The following is an 18,321-nucleotide window of genomic DNA, read 5'->3' as shown; positions in this document are numbered from 1 at the left end:
AGAATGGCACTGATAGCATGGAAAGTCCTAGAATCAGCAAATAATTTCCCAGTGAGCATAAAATAGCATGAGAATGGCATTATGGGGCATACTTAGCGAGATGAGCCTCAGAAAATTGTAAGAACTAACTTGCTACAGGTCCTGGTGGGAAACCCTCCATGTCATTCTCTGAAACTGATACTTACCTACCACAGATTTGATTTTGGCAGAGATGAGGAATAATAAGGCATAGAAGTCATGAGTTGTCTAGAGGCCCCCTAAAAGTAACCATAATGTAGGACAAAATATACAAGAAGAAATCGTGTACTTGTGACGAGGGGTCAGCAATAATCATATGTAACTTTAATCTACGTATAGTAGACTGATATTACCAGCCTGGATGAGGAGTTCATAGAACGCTTTGGCCATGATTTCGTAGAGCAACTAACTCCTGGAAACAAGCAGCAAGCAGATTATTTTGAAAATGGCACTACATAAGGTGATTGGACAAATTGGTGACCTCACAATAAAAGGCTCACAACTAGCAGCAACCACAATATGACTGAACTTTGCATCTAGTTTGAAAGGGAGAAAACTAGATTTAAAACTAATATCTGTGTATGACGGTAAGCCTTCTGAAATGGCATGGCACTCTAGGTAAGATTCAGTGGCAGATTTATATGGGCTCGTACAGAATACACCAAAGCAAATTCCTATTATAATGAAAAATTCTAAAGAGAGGACCCAACAACCATGGTTAACTAAAGCAGTTTAGATGATGATCAAAACTTAAGGGAAAAAAATCTTAAATGTGAAATGATGATTGACAGGTCAGATGATTGATTAGTATATAAAAGGCAGCAGACCAAAAGGTTAATCAAGAGGAATAATTCAGAGTATCAGAAAATGTTAGCTAGATGTGTAAAAACGGAGCATGGTGCAACTGTAATCACTAGGAAGCAGTATTAAATAAATTGCTGGAACTGCGGGCTGTCAAGTTCTTGAGTACAGGTGGACTTCATTCTAGGTGGCTAATGAGGTAGAAGATTCAATGGTGTTGATTCTCCAAATGTTCCTAAAATCATAAAAGGTTCTATCAAATTATAAAGCAGCAAATACAACCTCTCTATTCAAGGGGAGGGAGTGAGACAGAAATAAAGCTGAAAAACAGAAACTAGCTAGTCAAAATGACAAGAGCATAAGATGTAGGAGCAGAAATAGATAATTTGGCCCATCAAGTCTGCTTGCCGTTCAATTAGATCACGGTCGATCTGTTAACCTTCAACTCCACTTTCCTGCTTTCTCCCCCATAATCCTCGACTCCCATATTGACTGAAAATCCGTCTACCTCAGCCTTGAATATACTGATCAAGCCAACATCAGGAAGAATTTAAGAAGATATTTCGCAGTAGTGAGAAGAACTTAGGACAGTAGAAAAACGTAACTGGGATTACTTGTTCTCAGCAATGCAACTTGCCTTTCGGCAATTCATAACTTCTATGCGTTACTATTCCTCATCCCTGCCAAAATCAAATCTGTGGTAGGTAAGTATCAGTTTCAGAGAATGACATGGAGGGTTTCCCACCATGACCAGTAGCAAGTTAGTTCTTAAAATTTTCTGAGGCTCATCTCGCTAATATAATTTATATTATAAATTCTTAGATTTTACCAAAAGGCACTCATTTTAGATTAAAATCTCAATTAGAGTTTGGTCAGACTGTAAGAGAACAAAATACATTCATTCTCCATGTCGTTGTCTTACTTATTGCTTTAAAGCAAATACTTAAACAGAACTACATAAACCAGATAAAAGTAGCCAATCTATTCTAGATGGTGAACTTCTCCTCTGAATTGACCCATCTGAATTGACAAATCTGCATAACTTACAAAGAATACAATGTATGTGAAGGTTTATATGTCGTAATTTCTGTCTTTACTGTAAATCATACAGCATACCCACTGAGATGGAAGAAAACATTGCTCTGCGAACAAGGAAGAAAACAATCAACTGGAATAAACTCACTTCAGCTGGTGGCTCCTGGTCATTTCTCCAAGATGCATCAGAACCTTTCTCACTGTTTAAAAGGAAAGTTAACATTTTGTTACTAAAATAAACTCTAATTTAACCCATTTTGTACCCTCACCCAAAATTAAAGATGAAATTAAGAGAAAGATTTTACTGAGAGTTGTTATCATGCTCTATTGTCTGTCGTAAAAGATGGCTGAAGCAAAAGTCCACAAATACCTCTAAAGGGAAACCAGGGAAGTGTCTCAAAGAAGGGAACAGTTCAGGACAAAACAGAAAGAGGTAGTGTTAACATGCCAAAAGGACATGGTTCTACAATGGCCCTGTTTATAATTAAACTCTTTCAAAGACAAATTAAACACATTAATTCTAAATCAGATACATCATAGATTATGGAGCATATTCAACTGCAGCTTTGCTTTGAACAAACAAACCGCTTGTAAAGTCACCAAAGTCCCACATTACCACAGGGATACTCTCTTATTAGAGCGAGACGACTGGCAGTGGTTTAACTGCAAGGGTCACCATGCATCGGGGAGGGGAGGGGATGGGATGGGCTGGGAAGAAATGTCCTTCACGGTAGCTTCAGTCAATGTGGGAACTGAACCCATGCTGTTGACATCATTCCACATCGCATGCAAGCCATCCAGCCAACAGAGGTAATCTTTATTGTAGTAAAAAAAATTTGGACAAAATTTCAAGTTGTGTTTGCATTAAGCACACTTTGAATATAAATCTGCAGAATAAAAAGAGAAACTATAATTTCACAAGAAAGACAAGATTTGTATAGATACTTTATTTCTGAGCAAATTGCACCAATCATAGAATATAGGACAGAGTATTCTGCTGCATATCAAGCAGGTTCATGAAACTCTTTAAAAAAAACCCAAAGATGTTGGATAAACTCTGCAGATCTGGCAGCATCCATGCAGACAAAGCAGAGTTAACGTTTCAGTTCCAGTGACCCTTCTTTAGAGTTCATTTGCTGCCAGACCTGCTGTGTTTTTCCAGCAATCTCAGCTTTTGCTGCTGCTGCTTATGGAACTCTTTACTCCATGGTATTACTTCACAAAGATGATGGGAAAAACACTTACTTTAGCTTCAATAACAGTGGTTATAATCAACCAGTCTACTTTACAATACAAATCTCAAATGGCTCAAAATCTTTCCTCACCCCAACTCTCCAAGTGCTCTCAAGATAGCTCAAGGGCTACTCTGACTTTTGGGGGCTACTTATTTAATTTCAAACTCCTTACTTCAGTGATTACTTACCAACAATACTTATTTGTATTTTTATGGATATTTATTTACATGCATGTAAAAAATATATGTATTTACTCATACACTGGATAAGGGTGTCACCGACTAGGTCTGCATTTATTGCCCGTTCCAGACTGGCAACTACATTGCTGTGGGTCTGGAGTCACATGTAGGCTAGACCAGGTAAGGAAGGCAATTTCCTTCCCTAAAGGACACTAGTAAATCAGATGGGTTCTTCCAACAGTCGACAATTAAGGTCATTAGATCCTTAATTTCAGATTTTTATTGGATTAAAATTCTACCATTTGCCATGGCGTGATTTGAACCCGCATCCTCAAAACATTACCTGGGCCTCTAGATTAACAATCCAGTGATAAAATCTCAAGGCCCCCCATCTCCCCTCAATAAATAGTGTGGGTTTGGATACACATGGAGCAGATGTGGAATAATTCACCAGTATTCTTAATAACCATCACTGTTCCATTAAAGTTAAAGCAACAACACGCAAGGAAAATATTAATTTTCTAGACAGTTTTAATTGGCACAAGATGATAGGGATACTTTTTAAAATAATAATAAAACTGACACACCCTTTCATCCTTTTCTGTTCCCCTCTCTTCCCTTTGCGGCTCCGATAATCTACACTGGTTTTCTCACTGTCGTCAGCTGCCATCTGGAAATCAAAATTAGATGCCAACTGCTACCTTTCTTGTTCCTTAGAATCCCTACAGTGTGGAAACAGGCCCTTTGGCCCAGCAGGTCCACACTGACCCCCTGAAGAGTATCCCACCCAGACCCATTCCTTTATTTCTCTACATTCCCCGACTAATGCACCAAACACTATGGGAAATTTAGTATGGCCAATCCACCTAACCTGCAAATCTTTGGATTGTGGGAGGAAACTGGAGCACCTGGAGGAAACCCACACATACACGGAGAGAATGAGCAAACTCCACACAGACAGTTGCCCGAGGCTGGAATTGAACCCGGGTCCCTGTGAGACTGCAGTGCTGACCTATGCTCACTTATTTTAGTCTTGCTGACTACTGCCACTCACCTCATTCCTCTAATCATGATCCTATTAACAGCAAGCACAAGAGACAATTAGCTTTGTGATAGGAGGAGCAGTTCCTCACCATTTCCTTCCAATCTGTTTATGGGCACAATGTTTCTCTCATTAGTGACCTACCACCCTCAACCACCTTGAAACACTGCTTTCTACAGGTGTCGTTCACCAATACGTTTTCTTTTCTTCATAAGGATCACATTTCTTTAACTTGGAGAGACTAGCACCCTGGCAGCAAAACTTTCGAAACCCAATAAAAACAACTGCAGTAATAATTCTGAAATTTGTAGTGTAAACAAATGCAACCATTGCATTTTGTCAGCCTTGAACCAAATAAGCAGCTTCACACTGCCCAAACCTCTCTGTTACATGAGTGTCAGTCATGGGCCAACTGATTGCCTCCAAGTCAGAAGGTTGAGAGTTCAAGTGGCACAACGAGCATCAATATCAAGTTAACATCCCCAGTCCAATCTGAAGAAGAGTTGCACTGACAAAGGTGCTACCTTTTGAATGAGATACTACACCAATGTCTTGTTTGGTGTCTGACATAAACAGTTAAAAAAATACACATGGCAATGTTACGAAGGGGCTGTAATTATTTTGCAGCATCCCTAAGGGAGAACATTACCTAGATCTACGGAGATGCAGTGTCAGACTTTTCAAAGTGAAGGATGTTTTAATTGCAGCACTGCTTTCTGTTGCTGAATTATGCATTTTTTTGCAAGCATGTGTTCTCATTACAACAAAACCATTTAAACACAGCCATCAACTGTAGGTTCTTGTATTGGTTAAAATAGAAGTGTTTATTTCCATAGCAACCAATCAGCCTTGGTGAGATTGATACAGTACTGGAAATCAAAATTAGATGTTGTAAACTGAGAATTTACCGTTGGTGTAAATCAATAAAATATTTAAGAAAAAAATAAGCACCCAACATGCGGGCTAAAATCATGACCCAAGGGTGCGAGACTCTTAATGTACCTCATCTCACAAGATAGATGGCAGACACCATTTACCAATTGCAGTAACTGGGCATATAGAGCACTAAAGTATAACCAGCCTCATCCTTTCTTCCTAGCATTCTTGGCATTATGTGACTGATTTCAGTTAACAGTTTTGCAAAAGCCACAGTGAAAAATGAGAGTGGAGGTATAGTCTACTGCGTCAGTTCATAGAACATAGAACATAGAAGAATACAGCGCAGTACAGGCCCTTTGGCCCTCGATGTTGCGCCGATCCAAGCCCACCTAACCTATACTAACCCACTATCCTCCATATACCTATCCAATGCCCGCTTAAATGCCCATAAAGAGGGAGAGTCCACCACTGCTACTGGCAGGGCATTCCATGAACTTACGACTCGCTGAGTGAAGAACCTACCCCTAACTTCAGTCCTATATCTACCCCCCCTTAATTTAAAGCTATGCCCCCTTGTAATACCCGACTCCATACGCGGGAAAAAGTTCACACTGTCAACCCTATCTAACCCCCTAATCATCTTGTACACCTCAATCAAGTCACCCCTAAACCTTCTTTTCTCTAATGAAAACAGCCCCAAGTGTCTCAGTCTTTCCTCATACGATCTTCCTTCCATACCAGGCAACATCCTGGTAAACCTCCTCTGCACCCGTTCCAGTGCCTCCACATCCTTCCTATAGTATGGCGACCAAAACTGCACACAATATTCCAGATGCGGCCGCACCAGAGTCTTATACAACTGCATCATGACCTCAGGACTCCGGAACTCAATTCCTCTACCAATAAAAGCCAGTACGCCATATGCCTTCCTCACCGCACTATTTACCTGGGTGGCAACTTTCAGAGATCTGTGTACATGGACACCAAGATCCCTCTGCTCATCCACACTACCAAGTATCCGACCATTAGCCCAGTACCCCATCTTTTTGTTATTCTTCCCAAAGTGAATCACCTCACACTTAGCTACATTGAATACCATTTGCCACCTTTCTGCCCAGCTCTGCAGCTTCTCTATATCCTGCTGTAACCTGCCACATCCTTCCTCACTGTCAACAACTCCTCCGACTTTCGTATCATCCGCAAACTTGCTCACCCAACCTTCTAACCCCTCTTCCAGGTCATTTATAAAAATGACAAACAGCAATAGTCCCAAAACAGATCCTTGCGGAACACCGCTAGTGACGGCACTCCATGAAGAAACTTTGCCATCAACTACTACCCTCTGTCTTCTTCCATCCAGCCAATTCCTAATCCAAACCTCCAACTCACCCTCAATGCCATATCTCCGTATTTTCTGCAGTAGTTCATCTACAAGTATGCGTGCTTTTCTTCAGTTAACAGAGTAACTCTAAAGTAGTCATGAGCCATTGAAACATCTTGCTCACAAACTTAAAAACTGGTTACATAAAAGATTAAAATTGCTTCCACTTATCTAAACCATCTAGTCTGTCACTATTATCCCCTGAAGGCTCCATGGTCCCGCAAACAAGCAAAGGGGTAGTTTCCTGGATGATTTCTCATGATTGCACTGCAGTAAATATTGTAACAAAATAACATTACGTTCAATCGAGGTTGGACCATTTAAAAAATATAAGTATTTAGACTGGATGCCAGCAGCTGACTATTCACAGACCTGGTCTTTGCATTTATGAAAGAAAACGCCCTCCACAACTCGATGGCAGAATTTTAGGCCTTTTTTCGTGAGGCTACATTGACTCTTTCCCAAATAAGGGAGCTGGAACAAATATAGATATGTAATGCTGGAATTGGAATCAAAAATGTAAGCCAACACCAATGTAAGAGTGTGAGATGTTTTCCTTTCTCAGGTCTGTCAATGAGCACTTCTCTTATCCCATATTTCTGCAAAACATAATATTTTACTAGGTGATGCAAGGGGTCTCCCAAATTAGAACTTTACCATCTCAATATATATTGGGAAGGGTTTAAACCAGAGTGGCAGGCGAATACAATCCTGAGCAGGGAGATAAAAATGAGCAAAACAAAGATATAAAATTACAAAGCAGAAGTGCAAGGCAGAGGAAACAAGGGTCAACAGCAAACAGGATCGTGATACAAAAAACAATACATAAAAATGTCAAAATGACAAGTCTAAAGGTACTATATCTGAATGCAGACAGCTTCGACAGTAAGGAAGATTAATTAACTGTGGAAACATTTATACAAGCACAATATGATTGCCATTACAGAGACACAGCTGCAGGGTAACCAAGGAGGGGAACTGAACATTAAAAGGTATTCAATCTTTAGAGAGGACATTAGCTCAGGAAATCTAGAAGTGGAATCAGTCTGGATAGAAGGAAGGAAGGGACAAAGGTGAGTTAGTGGGAGTTCACGACTCTCTGCAAAAAATATATCCTAGTAAGGAGGAGAAATTCTAAGAGAGGAATAAACCCACCATGGTTAACCAAGGAAGTTAAGAGTATAAAGTCGAAAGAAAAAGTATAGAAGGAGGCAAAAGTGAGTAGTTCTGGTCTCTGGGCTATAAATTCAGAATCCAACAAAAGAGGATGGAAAAAAAGACAGAAAATAAATTACAAGGGCAAACTAATGAGGAATATAAAAGTTAACAGTAAGACTTTCTTTAAATATATAAAAAGAGAGGGGTCAAATTGGTCCCTTAGAAAATGAATCTGCAGAGATAGTTAAATAGATATTTGCATCTTTACAACATCCCATTAATACTGAAAGATATAAGGGAGGAATTAAGTAACAGCACCAGCACTAAAGTAATATTAGACAAAGTAATGGGGTTAAAGCCAATGAAAACACTTGGCTCTGATGGCTTCCATCCAAGGTTGTTAAAAGCTGCTACAGAAATAACAGATGCTTTGGTTGTATTTTTCCAAAAATCCTTGGATTCTGCATAAGTACTGGAAGATTGAAAAATTACCAATATGAAACCCCTATTCAAAAAGTGGGGGGAGAAAATGAGTAACTGTAGACTGATTAGCCCAACATTTATTGTTTGGAAAATTATGGATTCAATTACTAAAAGTAATAGCAGCACATTTGGAAAACCATAATATAATCAAGCATAGTTAGAATGCCTTCACAAACGGAAAATAATGTCTGACTATTTGAACTTCCAAAAGGCATTCAACAAGGTACCTCACACAAAAGGTTAAGTGACAAGAGCCGATGGTGTTGGAGGTACTATATTAGCTTGGACAGAGAATCAGCTAATATGCAAGTGGGGAAAATAAATTCTTTTTCAGGATGACAATCTGTAACCAATGGGGTTCTACAGGGCTCAGCACAGGGACCAAAACTGTTTACAATATATATTAATGACTTGGAGGAAGGAAGCTAAAGTACTGTAGCAATTTTGGAGACGACACAAAAACAGGTGGAACATCAAGTTGGAAAGGGGACACAAGTATTTTACACAGAGATATTGATAAGTTAAGTCAGTCTGCAAAACGTTGACAATTGGAATCTGATGTGGAAAATGTGCAGTTGCTCATTTTAGAAGGGAGAATAAAAGAACATTGTATTATTTAAATGGAGAAAAACTGTAGAAAGCTGCAACACCAAGGGACTTGGAGTTGCTGGTGTATGAAACACAAAAAGCTAACAGAGGCGGAGCAGGTAATCAGGAATGTTTGCCTTTAATTCACGTATAAGAGTCAGGAAGTCTGACTGCAATTGTACAAGATGTTGGTGAGACTACATCTAGAATACTGAGCAGTTTGGTGCCCTTATTTAAGGAAAGATATGATTTGATTGGAAACAGTTCAGAGAAGGTCACTAGGATGATCCTTAAAATGGCGAAAGTGAGGACTGCAGATGTTGGAGATCAGAGTGGTGCTGGAAAAGCACAGCAGGTCAGGCAGCATCCGAGGAGCAGGAAAACTGACGTTTTGGGCAGAACCTGATCCTTAGTATGGACTATCTAACGAGAAAAAATTAGATAGGTTGGGCACAACACACTGCCTTTTTGAAGAACAAGAGGTGATCTCATTGCAACATATAGGTTTCTTAAGAGGCTTGATAGGGTAAATGTTGTGACAATGTTTTCCCTCATGGGAAAGTCTATGCCCAGATGGCATAGTTTCATAATAAACAGGTACTAATTTAAGACTAAGAGAAGTAAAAAATTCTTCTCTCACAGCATTGAGACTCTTTGCAACTCCTTTATATGGAAATAGAAACAGATCCTTTGTTCCAACTAATCCAAACCATGTTCTCAAAATAAAGTACCCCTATTTGGCTGCGTTTGACCAATATCCCTCCAAACCTTTCCTATTCGTGTACTCATCCAAATGTTTTTTAAATGTTGGAACTACGCCCGCATCCACCACTTCCAGTGTCAGTTCATTCCACAGACGAAACACTTGCGTATATTTAAAGGCTGAGATAGATCTATTCTTAATCATGCGGACAATTAAGGGTTACAGAGAAAAGGCAGCAAAATGCATACAAGGAACATTGGATCAGCTACGATCACTTTGAATGGTAGAGTCTGTTCAAGAGGCTGAAAGGCCTACTCCTGCTCCTATTTAGAGTCATAGAGATGTACAGCATGGAAACAGACCCTTCGGTCCTACTCGTCCATGCTGACCAGATATCCCAACCCAATCTATTGCCACCTGCAAGCACCCGCCCCATATCTCTCCAAACCCTTCTTATTCATATACCCATCCAAATGCCTCTTAAATGTTACAATTGTACCAGCCTCCACCACATCCTCTGGCAGCTCATTCCATATACGTACCATCCTCTGCGTGAAACAGTTGCCCCGTAGGTCTCTTTTATATCTTTCCCCTCTCACACTAAACCTATGCCCTCTAGTTCTAGATTCCCTGACCCCAGAGAAAAGACTTTGTCTATTTATCCTATCCATGCCCCTCAAAATTTTGCAAACCTCTATAAGGTCACCCCTCACCCTCCCACGCTCCAGGGAAAACAGCCCCAGCCTGTTCAACCTCTCCTTGTAGCTCAGATCCTCCAACCCTGGCTACATCCTTGTAAATCTTTTCTGAACCCTTTCAAGTTTCACAACATTTTTCCGATAGGAAGGAGACCAGAATTGCATGCAATATTCCAACAGTGGCTGAAGCAATATCCTGTACAGCCGCAACATGACCTCCCAACTTCTGCACTCAATACTCTGACCAATAAAGGAAAGCCTACCAAACGCCTTCTTCACTATCCTATCTACCTGCGACTCCACTTTCAAGGAGCTATGAACCTGCACTCCAAGGTCTCTTTGTTCAGCAACACTCTCTAGGACCTTACCATTAAGTGTATAAGTCCTGCTAAGATTTGCTTTCCCAAAATGCAGCACCTTGCATTTATCGGAATTAAACTCCATCTGCCACTTCTCAGCCCACTGGCCCATCTGGTCCAGATCCTGTTGTAATCTGAGGTATCCCTCTTCGCTGTCCACTACACCTCCAATTTTGGTGACATCTGCAAGCTTACTAACTGTACCTCTTATGCTCGCATCCAAATTATTTATGTAAATGACAAAACGTAGAGGGCCCAGCACCGATCCTTGTGGCACTCCACTGTTCACAGGCCTCCAGTCTGAAAAACAACCCTCCACCACCATCCTCTGTCTTCTACCTCTGAGCCAGTTCTATATCCAAATGGCTAGTTCTCCCTGTATTCCATGAGATCTAACCTTGCTAATCAGTCTCCCATGGGGAACCTTGTCGAACGCCTTACTGAAGTCCATATAGATCACATCTACCGCTCTGCTCTCATCAATCTTCTTTGTTACTTCTTTAAAAAACTCAATCAAGTTTGTGAGACATGATTTCCCACGCACAAAGCCATGTTAACTATCCCTAATCAGTCCTTGCCTTTCCAAATACATGTACATCCTGTCCCTCAGGATTCCCTCCAACAACTTGCCCACTACCGAGGTCAGGCTCACCGGTCTATAGTTCCCTGGCTTGTCTTTACCGCCCTTCTTAAACAGTGGCACCACGTTTGCCAACCTCCAGTCTTCCGGCACCTCATCTGTGACTATCGATGATACAAACATCTCAGCAAGAAGCCCAGCAATTACTTCTCTAGCTTCCCAGAGTTCTTCTGATAGTTTAATGAACTTATGTCAGCAAAAAAAACGATAAGTGAAGACAAATGTAGGGCACTTACATTCTGAAATGAGACAATTCATAATGAAAAACAAGAAAATGGGAGAGCAATTAAATAAACAATTTTCAAGAAGTGCGAGGGAAGAAAGGATCTTCTGTGTGAGATACAGATAGAGAGTGAGACAGAGAGCGAGAGCTTGTGGGCTCGCGTTGGGGGGGGGGGGGGGGGGGGGGCGGAGATTGTGTATCTGAGAGAGTAAGAGTTTGTGTGAGAGAGTACGCATGCAAGGGTGCGCACGCGAGTGTTGTGGAGTAGATGCTTGAGAGAGGATGTGCACGCATGTGCATATGTGTGTGTGAGAGAACAATTGAGAGATAATGCACATGTGTATAAGAGGGGGTCTGTGTGAGTGTGAGAGTCTGATTGTGTGTCAGAGCGTGAGAGCGTATAGTGAAGTGGGGTCACCTGTAGTGTGATATAAACCCAAGATCCCAGTTGAGACCATCCTCATGGGTATTGAACTTGACTATCAGCCTCTGCTCAGCAACTCTACATTGGTGCGTATCCAGAGGTCCGTCTGGGAGAACGGTGAACCGAAGATCCGAGGCCGAATATCCTTGACAGCTGAAGTGTTCCCTCACTGGGAGGGAGCATCCCTATCTGTGTCCTATGATCCTGCCCCATGAATTACCTGACAAAGCAGGGGCGCTTCGAAAGCCTGGACTTTCAAATAAAGCTGTTGGACTATAGCCTGCTGTTGTGTGATTTTTAACTTTGTCCATATTTTTCAGACATACTGGAGTTTTTTTTGAGGATTTTTTGAAGTAGCTAAAGGAGAACCAGCATATGTGGTCATGTGGATAAAGAATATTTAGCAGATAGGAAACAACAGCAATAAATAGTTCTCAGTCAAGGCAATGGTGACAAGTGAGTTATTGTGGAAATCAATGTTTGGGCCCCAACTAATTAATAATAATTTGAATGAGGGAGTTGAGTATAATACTTCCAAATTTGTTGACGACACAAAACTAGGTGGGACTGACCATAATAAACAGCTTGTAGAGAGGGTTTTATAAGGCAATTCAGACAAATTGACTGAGTCAGTAAATACATGGTAGATGCAGTTTAACGTGAATAAATATGAAGCTACCCACTTTGGCATGAAAACAGAATGGCGGGATATTACTGAAATGGTGATAGAAAGGGAAGGATTGACGAACAAAAGATTATTGATGCTCTTGAACACCACTCATTGAAACCTAGCATACACAGAGTCATAGAAAGTGCTAGAATTCTGCAGCACAGAGACATGCCCTTTCGATAGAGTCATAGAGAGTCCAAGAATCCTACAGCACAGACAGGTCCTATGGCCCAAAGTGGTCCACACTTACAAAATGTCCATCCACACTAACCCCATTTTCGTGCACTTGGCCCATATCCTTCCAAACCTTTCCTATCCAATAATTTGTCTAAATGCCTTTTAAATTTTATTAATGTACCCGCCTCAACCACTTCCACTGGCAGCCCATTCCATACGCATTACACCCACTGTGTAAAAAAGTTACCCCCCTTTTATTCTTTCCCTCTTAACCTTAAACTGATGACCTTTAGTCCTCGATTCCCCAACTCTGGGAAAAAGACTGAGTGCATTCACCCTATCCATGCCTTTCATGACCGTATACACTTCTATAATATCCCCCCTCAGTTCGAAAGGCAAATAGTATATTTGGTAGACAAACAACAGGCTGGAAGAACACAGCAAGCCAGGCAGCATCAGGTGGAGAAGTCAACATTTCAGGTATTAACCCTTCTTCAGAACTAGATGTGGGTGTGGGGGAGCTACAGATAAAGAGAGTAAGGTGGGTGGGGTCAGGAGAGTAGCTGAATGATGAGGTAATGATAGGTGAGCATAGGTAGTGGGTACAACCTGTCTGATTAATGGGAGGGATGAATCTGGTTGGTAGCTGGAAGTAAGGTTTAGTAGGTGGAATGGAAGGGAGAAGGCAGGGCTAGAAACGGAGCCCTGGAAAACGAGCCAGTGGATGGATGGGAAGGTAATTTGAAATTAGGGAACTCAATGTTAAATCCTCCAAGCTGTAGGCTGCCCAGATGGAAGATAAGGTGTTCCTCCAATTTGCAGTCTAATTCACTGAGACATTGGAGGCGGCCAAGGATGAACATGTCAGAGGGGGTGTGATTAGGGAACTGAAACTTACTTTGATTGGAAGAAGATTTGAGTACAGAAGTAAGGAAATCTTAGTGGTAGAGCCTTGGTGTGACTACAACTGGTGCAATGCATGCAGTTTTAGTCTGCTTACCAAAGGAAAGATATACCAAAGAGGGAATGCAGCACAGGTTCACTGGACTGATTCCTAGGAGGACACGATGATCATGAAGAGAGATAAGGGTGACTGGGCCTTTGATCACCGTAATTCAGAAGGATAGAGAATCTAATGAAGTATCTAAAACAGGGCTGGACAGACTGAGTGCAAGGATGATGCTTCCCCTAACTGGACCATCTAGAACAAGGGATCATTGATTAAGGATAAGCAGTAGGGCATCTTGGTCTGAGTTGAGGAGAAATTTCTTCCATCACAGGGAGGGATAAATCTGTGCAATTCTCTGCCATAGAAGGTTGTGGAAGCAAAGTCACTAAATAAATATAATAAAGATATCAATAGATCTCTAGAATCTAGAGGTGTCAAGGGTATGGGGATGGAGTGGAAGTATGGTGTTGAGATTCAGGATCAGCCATGATCATACTGAATGGTAGTGTGGTCCATGTGGCCTATTTCTGCTGTTAATTTTCTATGTTCCCTGGTGGTTTTACCACCTTTCTGAGCCATCTACTTTAATACATTTATCATCCGACGCTCATTCAGTCTGGCACATTACTGTGTCTTAAGTGGATAGCCTTAGGTTTCAAAGCCACATCTTACACCCAGCCAAAAACTCAAATTACAAAAACATCATTCTACCTTCATTAATATATCCATGAAAAGGGTATGAACTGAGGAAGGGTCACTTGACCCAAACCATTAACTCTGATTGCTCTGCATAGGTGCTGCCAGACCTGAGTTTTTGTTTCCAATTTTTGACATCCGCAGCTCTTTCGGTTTTTATTATAAATCCAGTGCAAGGCAGTTCTCCATATATTCCACAAACACTTCAGATTTTCAAACAAGTTACTGACAGCTTTATACCCATTGGCTCGGCCACCCCCGCCCACCATCTGTCCAAGTTGTATGTATTGCAATTATCCCTAGGAATCTATCTGCAGGGATGAACTAGTGACGTCAGGAATGCATGGGAACGATGCATCACAGGGAGTTTTGAATTTACTGGAAGTAGCATAAAGTAAGAAAAACAATTCACTAGCTGAACTTTGTGCTCCAACTAAACAAAAGTCACAATGGGGCATTACAACGGTGTTCAATGATGGAGTTTGTCAACTATAAGTTTATAGCTTCTCCATGCATCATGTACAAGTGCTCAGTAACTCCAAACTGCACCGTAAACACATATGGGGAATATGGATTTGACTAATTTACATTCATGAGTATCATATTGTTGACTATGAGGAGTCAAAACACATGAAAGAACACTGGTACCTTTAAATATAAAACTGTCCAGAAGCTGAAAGATTAGAGAAAAAATGTACTTGGAAACTGGTCAACGGATCAACAGAAATATCTTTGAGGAAAACATGAGCTTGTTGTCCAAGATTCAGGAGGTTATAAACAACAAGCAAATAGTCTGATCTAATGGCAAAAGGCAGAAATCTAATATTTCTGACATACACTTATCATGATTGACATTTTAGAAAGAACCCATGAGATAGTGAGCCTTAAATACAGACGGGAGGAGAGTAGCCTCTGAGATTACTATGTAACAAATCCACCTCAGGCAAATGGAAGAAAGTTAGATGCAAAACAACTGATGGCAGGAGATGGCAGAAAGAGCAGCCAAGCAGCCAAATCAAACAGACAATCAAAGAGTTGCAAATAGTCACTGCCCGAGAACCTGCAGCATCATCCAGTAGTCAAATTAAGCTAGAAAAAAACTATACCTGAAAAATGTACATGATTCAGAGATGCCGGTGTTGGACTGGGGTGTACAAAGTTAAAAATCACACAACACCAGGTTATAGTCCAACAGGTTTAATTGGAAGCACACTTGCTTTCGGAGCAACGCTCCTTCATCAGGTGATTGTCAATCACCTGATGAAGGAGCGTCGCTCCGAAAGCTAGTGTGCTTCCAATTAAACCTGTTGGACTATAACCTGGTGTTGTGTGATTTTTAACTTTGAAAAATTGACCTTACTTAACTTAAAGTTAACTCCATAATGTTTAATCTCTTGCCTCTCAGCACAGTGTGAGATTTGCGCCCATTCTAGCAACACTGAAAATGGCATACTGCTTGAATAACTGAGAAATTTGTGAACGAAGGAAGTGCTCACATGATACATTGCATAACTTAAAGAAGAAAATAAATTGAAAGAAGCACTCTGCACATCTAACAGCAGATGATGAGTATATTTCTACTTTAGTGAAGCAAATAGCAATTCAAGATCAAAGTATTCATCAATAATGGAGATACAGCAATGTAGTTAAAACATAACATGCAAGCAGCGATGGCTACGGCAAGTAATAATTTCTATCAGAAGCTAATAAATGTCAAACCGAAACATAATTGTGGGTTCAATTTCTGAGAATAACAATATTTAACATATGACAGTGTTATTTGGCTTCAATTTCAATGATGCTTAAAATATATAATACAAAGAGGGCTTTCCAAACCGTGGGTCATGACTGATGAATCTATAAGGCAGCCATAACGAACAACAGAGCATGAAAAGCGCAGCAGGTCAGGCAGCATCCAGGAAGCAGGAGAATCGACGTTTCGGGCATAAGCCCTTCTTCAGGAATGAGGAGGGTGTGCTAAGATAAAAGTAGGGAGGAGGGACTTGGGGGAGGAGCGTTGGGAATGCGATAGGTGGAAGGAGGTTAAGGTGAGGGTGATAGGCCGGAGAGGGGGTGGGGGCGGAGAGGTCGGGAAGAAGATTGCAGGTCAAGAAGGCAGTGCTGAGTCCGAGGGTTGGGACTGAGAAAAGGGTGGGGGGGGGGGGAGAAATGAGGAAGCTGGAGAAATCTGCATTCATCCCTTGTGGTTGGAGGGTTCCTAGGTGGAAGATGAGGCGCACTTCCTCCAGGCATCATGTTGCCATGGTCTGGCGATGACAAGGATCTGCATGTCCTTGGCGGAGTGGGAGGGGGAGTTAAAGTGTTCAGCCACGGGGCGGTTGGGTTGGTTGGTGCGGGTGTCCCAGAGGTGTTCTGTGAAACGTTCCGTAAGTAGGCGGCCTGTCTCCCCAATGTAGAGGAGGCCATATCGGGTGCAGCGGATGCAGTAAATGATGTGTGTGGAGGTGCAGGTGAATTTGTTACGGATATGGAAGCATCTGCAATCCTCACTTTCTCCTAACAGAGCATGAAAGAATAGATGCACAAGTGCTAATCAGCAGTGCCAGGCTCACTTGTTGAGTAGTCTGTCAATGGGATGGCCAGTATCGAAAGACCAAAAGATCCCAAGAAAGAGGATCAGTAGTAGGTCGTTTGATCTCTTGCATCTGCTCCACCATTCCTTAAGATCATGGTGGATCTAAAGAAATCTATCTGGTGCAGACCATCTCTATTGACAGGCTGCTAAGCTAGGGATTACCATTGACCTGAAGAACAATCACTTGCCCAGTAGGATGAGCCAGAACCTTCTTTTTTTTTTAGATTAGATTAGATTAGATTAGATTAGATTAGATTACTTACAGTGTGGAAACAGGCCCTTCGGCCCAACAAGTCCACACCGACCCGCCGAAGCGTAACCCATCCATACCCCTACATTTACCCCTTTACCTAACACTACGGGCAATTTAGCATGGCCAATTCACCTGACTTGCACATCCTTTGGACTGTGGGAGGAAACCGGAGCTCCCGGAGGAAACCCACGCAGACACGGGGAGAACATGCAAACTCCACACAGTCAGTCGCCTGAGGCGGGAATTGAACCCGGGTCTCTGGCGCTAACCATGGACAGCTCTGGAGACTGCTGACTTCAAGATTCTGAAATGAACCTGATTAATAATGGCCACAATCTCACTTCCTAATACAAGGTGGCTAATGATGGCTCCTTTCCTCCACTTGACACATGCACTCATTATCTAATACAATATGCTTGATGGCAACTCTTGTCCCAGCCCACCTCTGATCTCGAAGGCTTGCTTACCAACCCAAAATATGCGATTAGTGATGATACCATCCCCCCAAGCTCGAGCCTGCATTTTCAATATAATGTGGCTCGTGATGGTTACAATCGCTCCCCCCTCCCACCACCCAAAATGTCGGAGGCCCACTCCCCAATTCAATCTCATCCCACCTTATGGAGTGAGTGGGGTATGGCTCCTGTCCTGGTCCCTTCCCACTTCCCAGGAAAATCTACATTTCGGGCAAAAGCCTGGACTAGGGGGGATAGGACAGTGTCGAGGTAGGTAGAGAGGAGTTCAGTGGGGCAGGAACATGCTGAAACAATGGGTTGGCCGGGGTGGTCAGGCTTTTGGATCTTGGGAAGGAGGTAGAACCAGGCAGTGCGGGGTTTTCAGACTATGAGGTTGGAAACTGTGGGTGGGAGATCTCCTGAGGTGGGAGATGATGGCTTGGTGATGGCGGGGGTGGGGTCATGGTCGAGGAGGCGGTAGGAAGAGGTCCTCGAGTTGGCGTCTGGTTTCAGCGGTGCAGAGGTCAGTGCGCCAGACTACCACTGCACCCCCTTCACCCACTGGCTGGATGGTGAGGTCGGGATTGGAGAGCAGCACGTTGTGAGAGTGAGAGGTTGGAGTGGGGGAGGGGGGGTAGACAGGTTGAGGCGGTTAATGTCCTAGCAGAAGTTGGAAATG

At 42.1% G+C, this 18,321-nt stretch overlaps 1 protein-coding gene across 4 annotated transcripts in view; it reads right to left on the bottom strand.

Moving 5' to 3' along the window:
• naf1 (nuclear assembly factor 1 homolog (S. cerevisiae)) overlaps positions 1 to 18,321 on the bottom strand; it is a 245,278-nt gene that overhangs the window by 32,035 nt on the left and 194,922 nt on the right. For all 4 annotated transcript variants that reach the window (XM_043698794.2, XM_043698785.2, XM_043698775.2 and 1 more), the window contains exon 7: positions 2,003 to 2,054. In XM_043698794.2, the coding sequence (XP_043554729.1) occupies positions 2,003 to 2,054 (52 nt within the window). The remainder of the gene's footprint in view (positions 1 to 2,002; positions 2,055 to 18,321) is intronic.

This window comes from Chiloscyllium plagiosum, unplaced genomic scaffold, assembly GCF_037043375.1.
Source record: "Chiloscyllium plagiosum isolate Xiang-an unplaced genomic scaffold, Cpla_swu_hap1 HiC_scaffold_1, whole genome shotgun sequence".
Taxonomy (NCBI): Eukaryota; Metazoa; Chordata; class Chondrichthyes; order Orectolobiformes; family Hemiscylliidae; genus Chiloscyllium; species Chiloscyllium plagiosum.
Note: the sequence above shows the minus strand (reverse complement) of the source record. Positions and strands in the feature narration are given on the sequence as shown.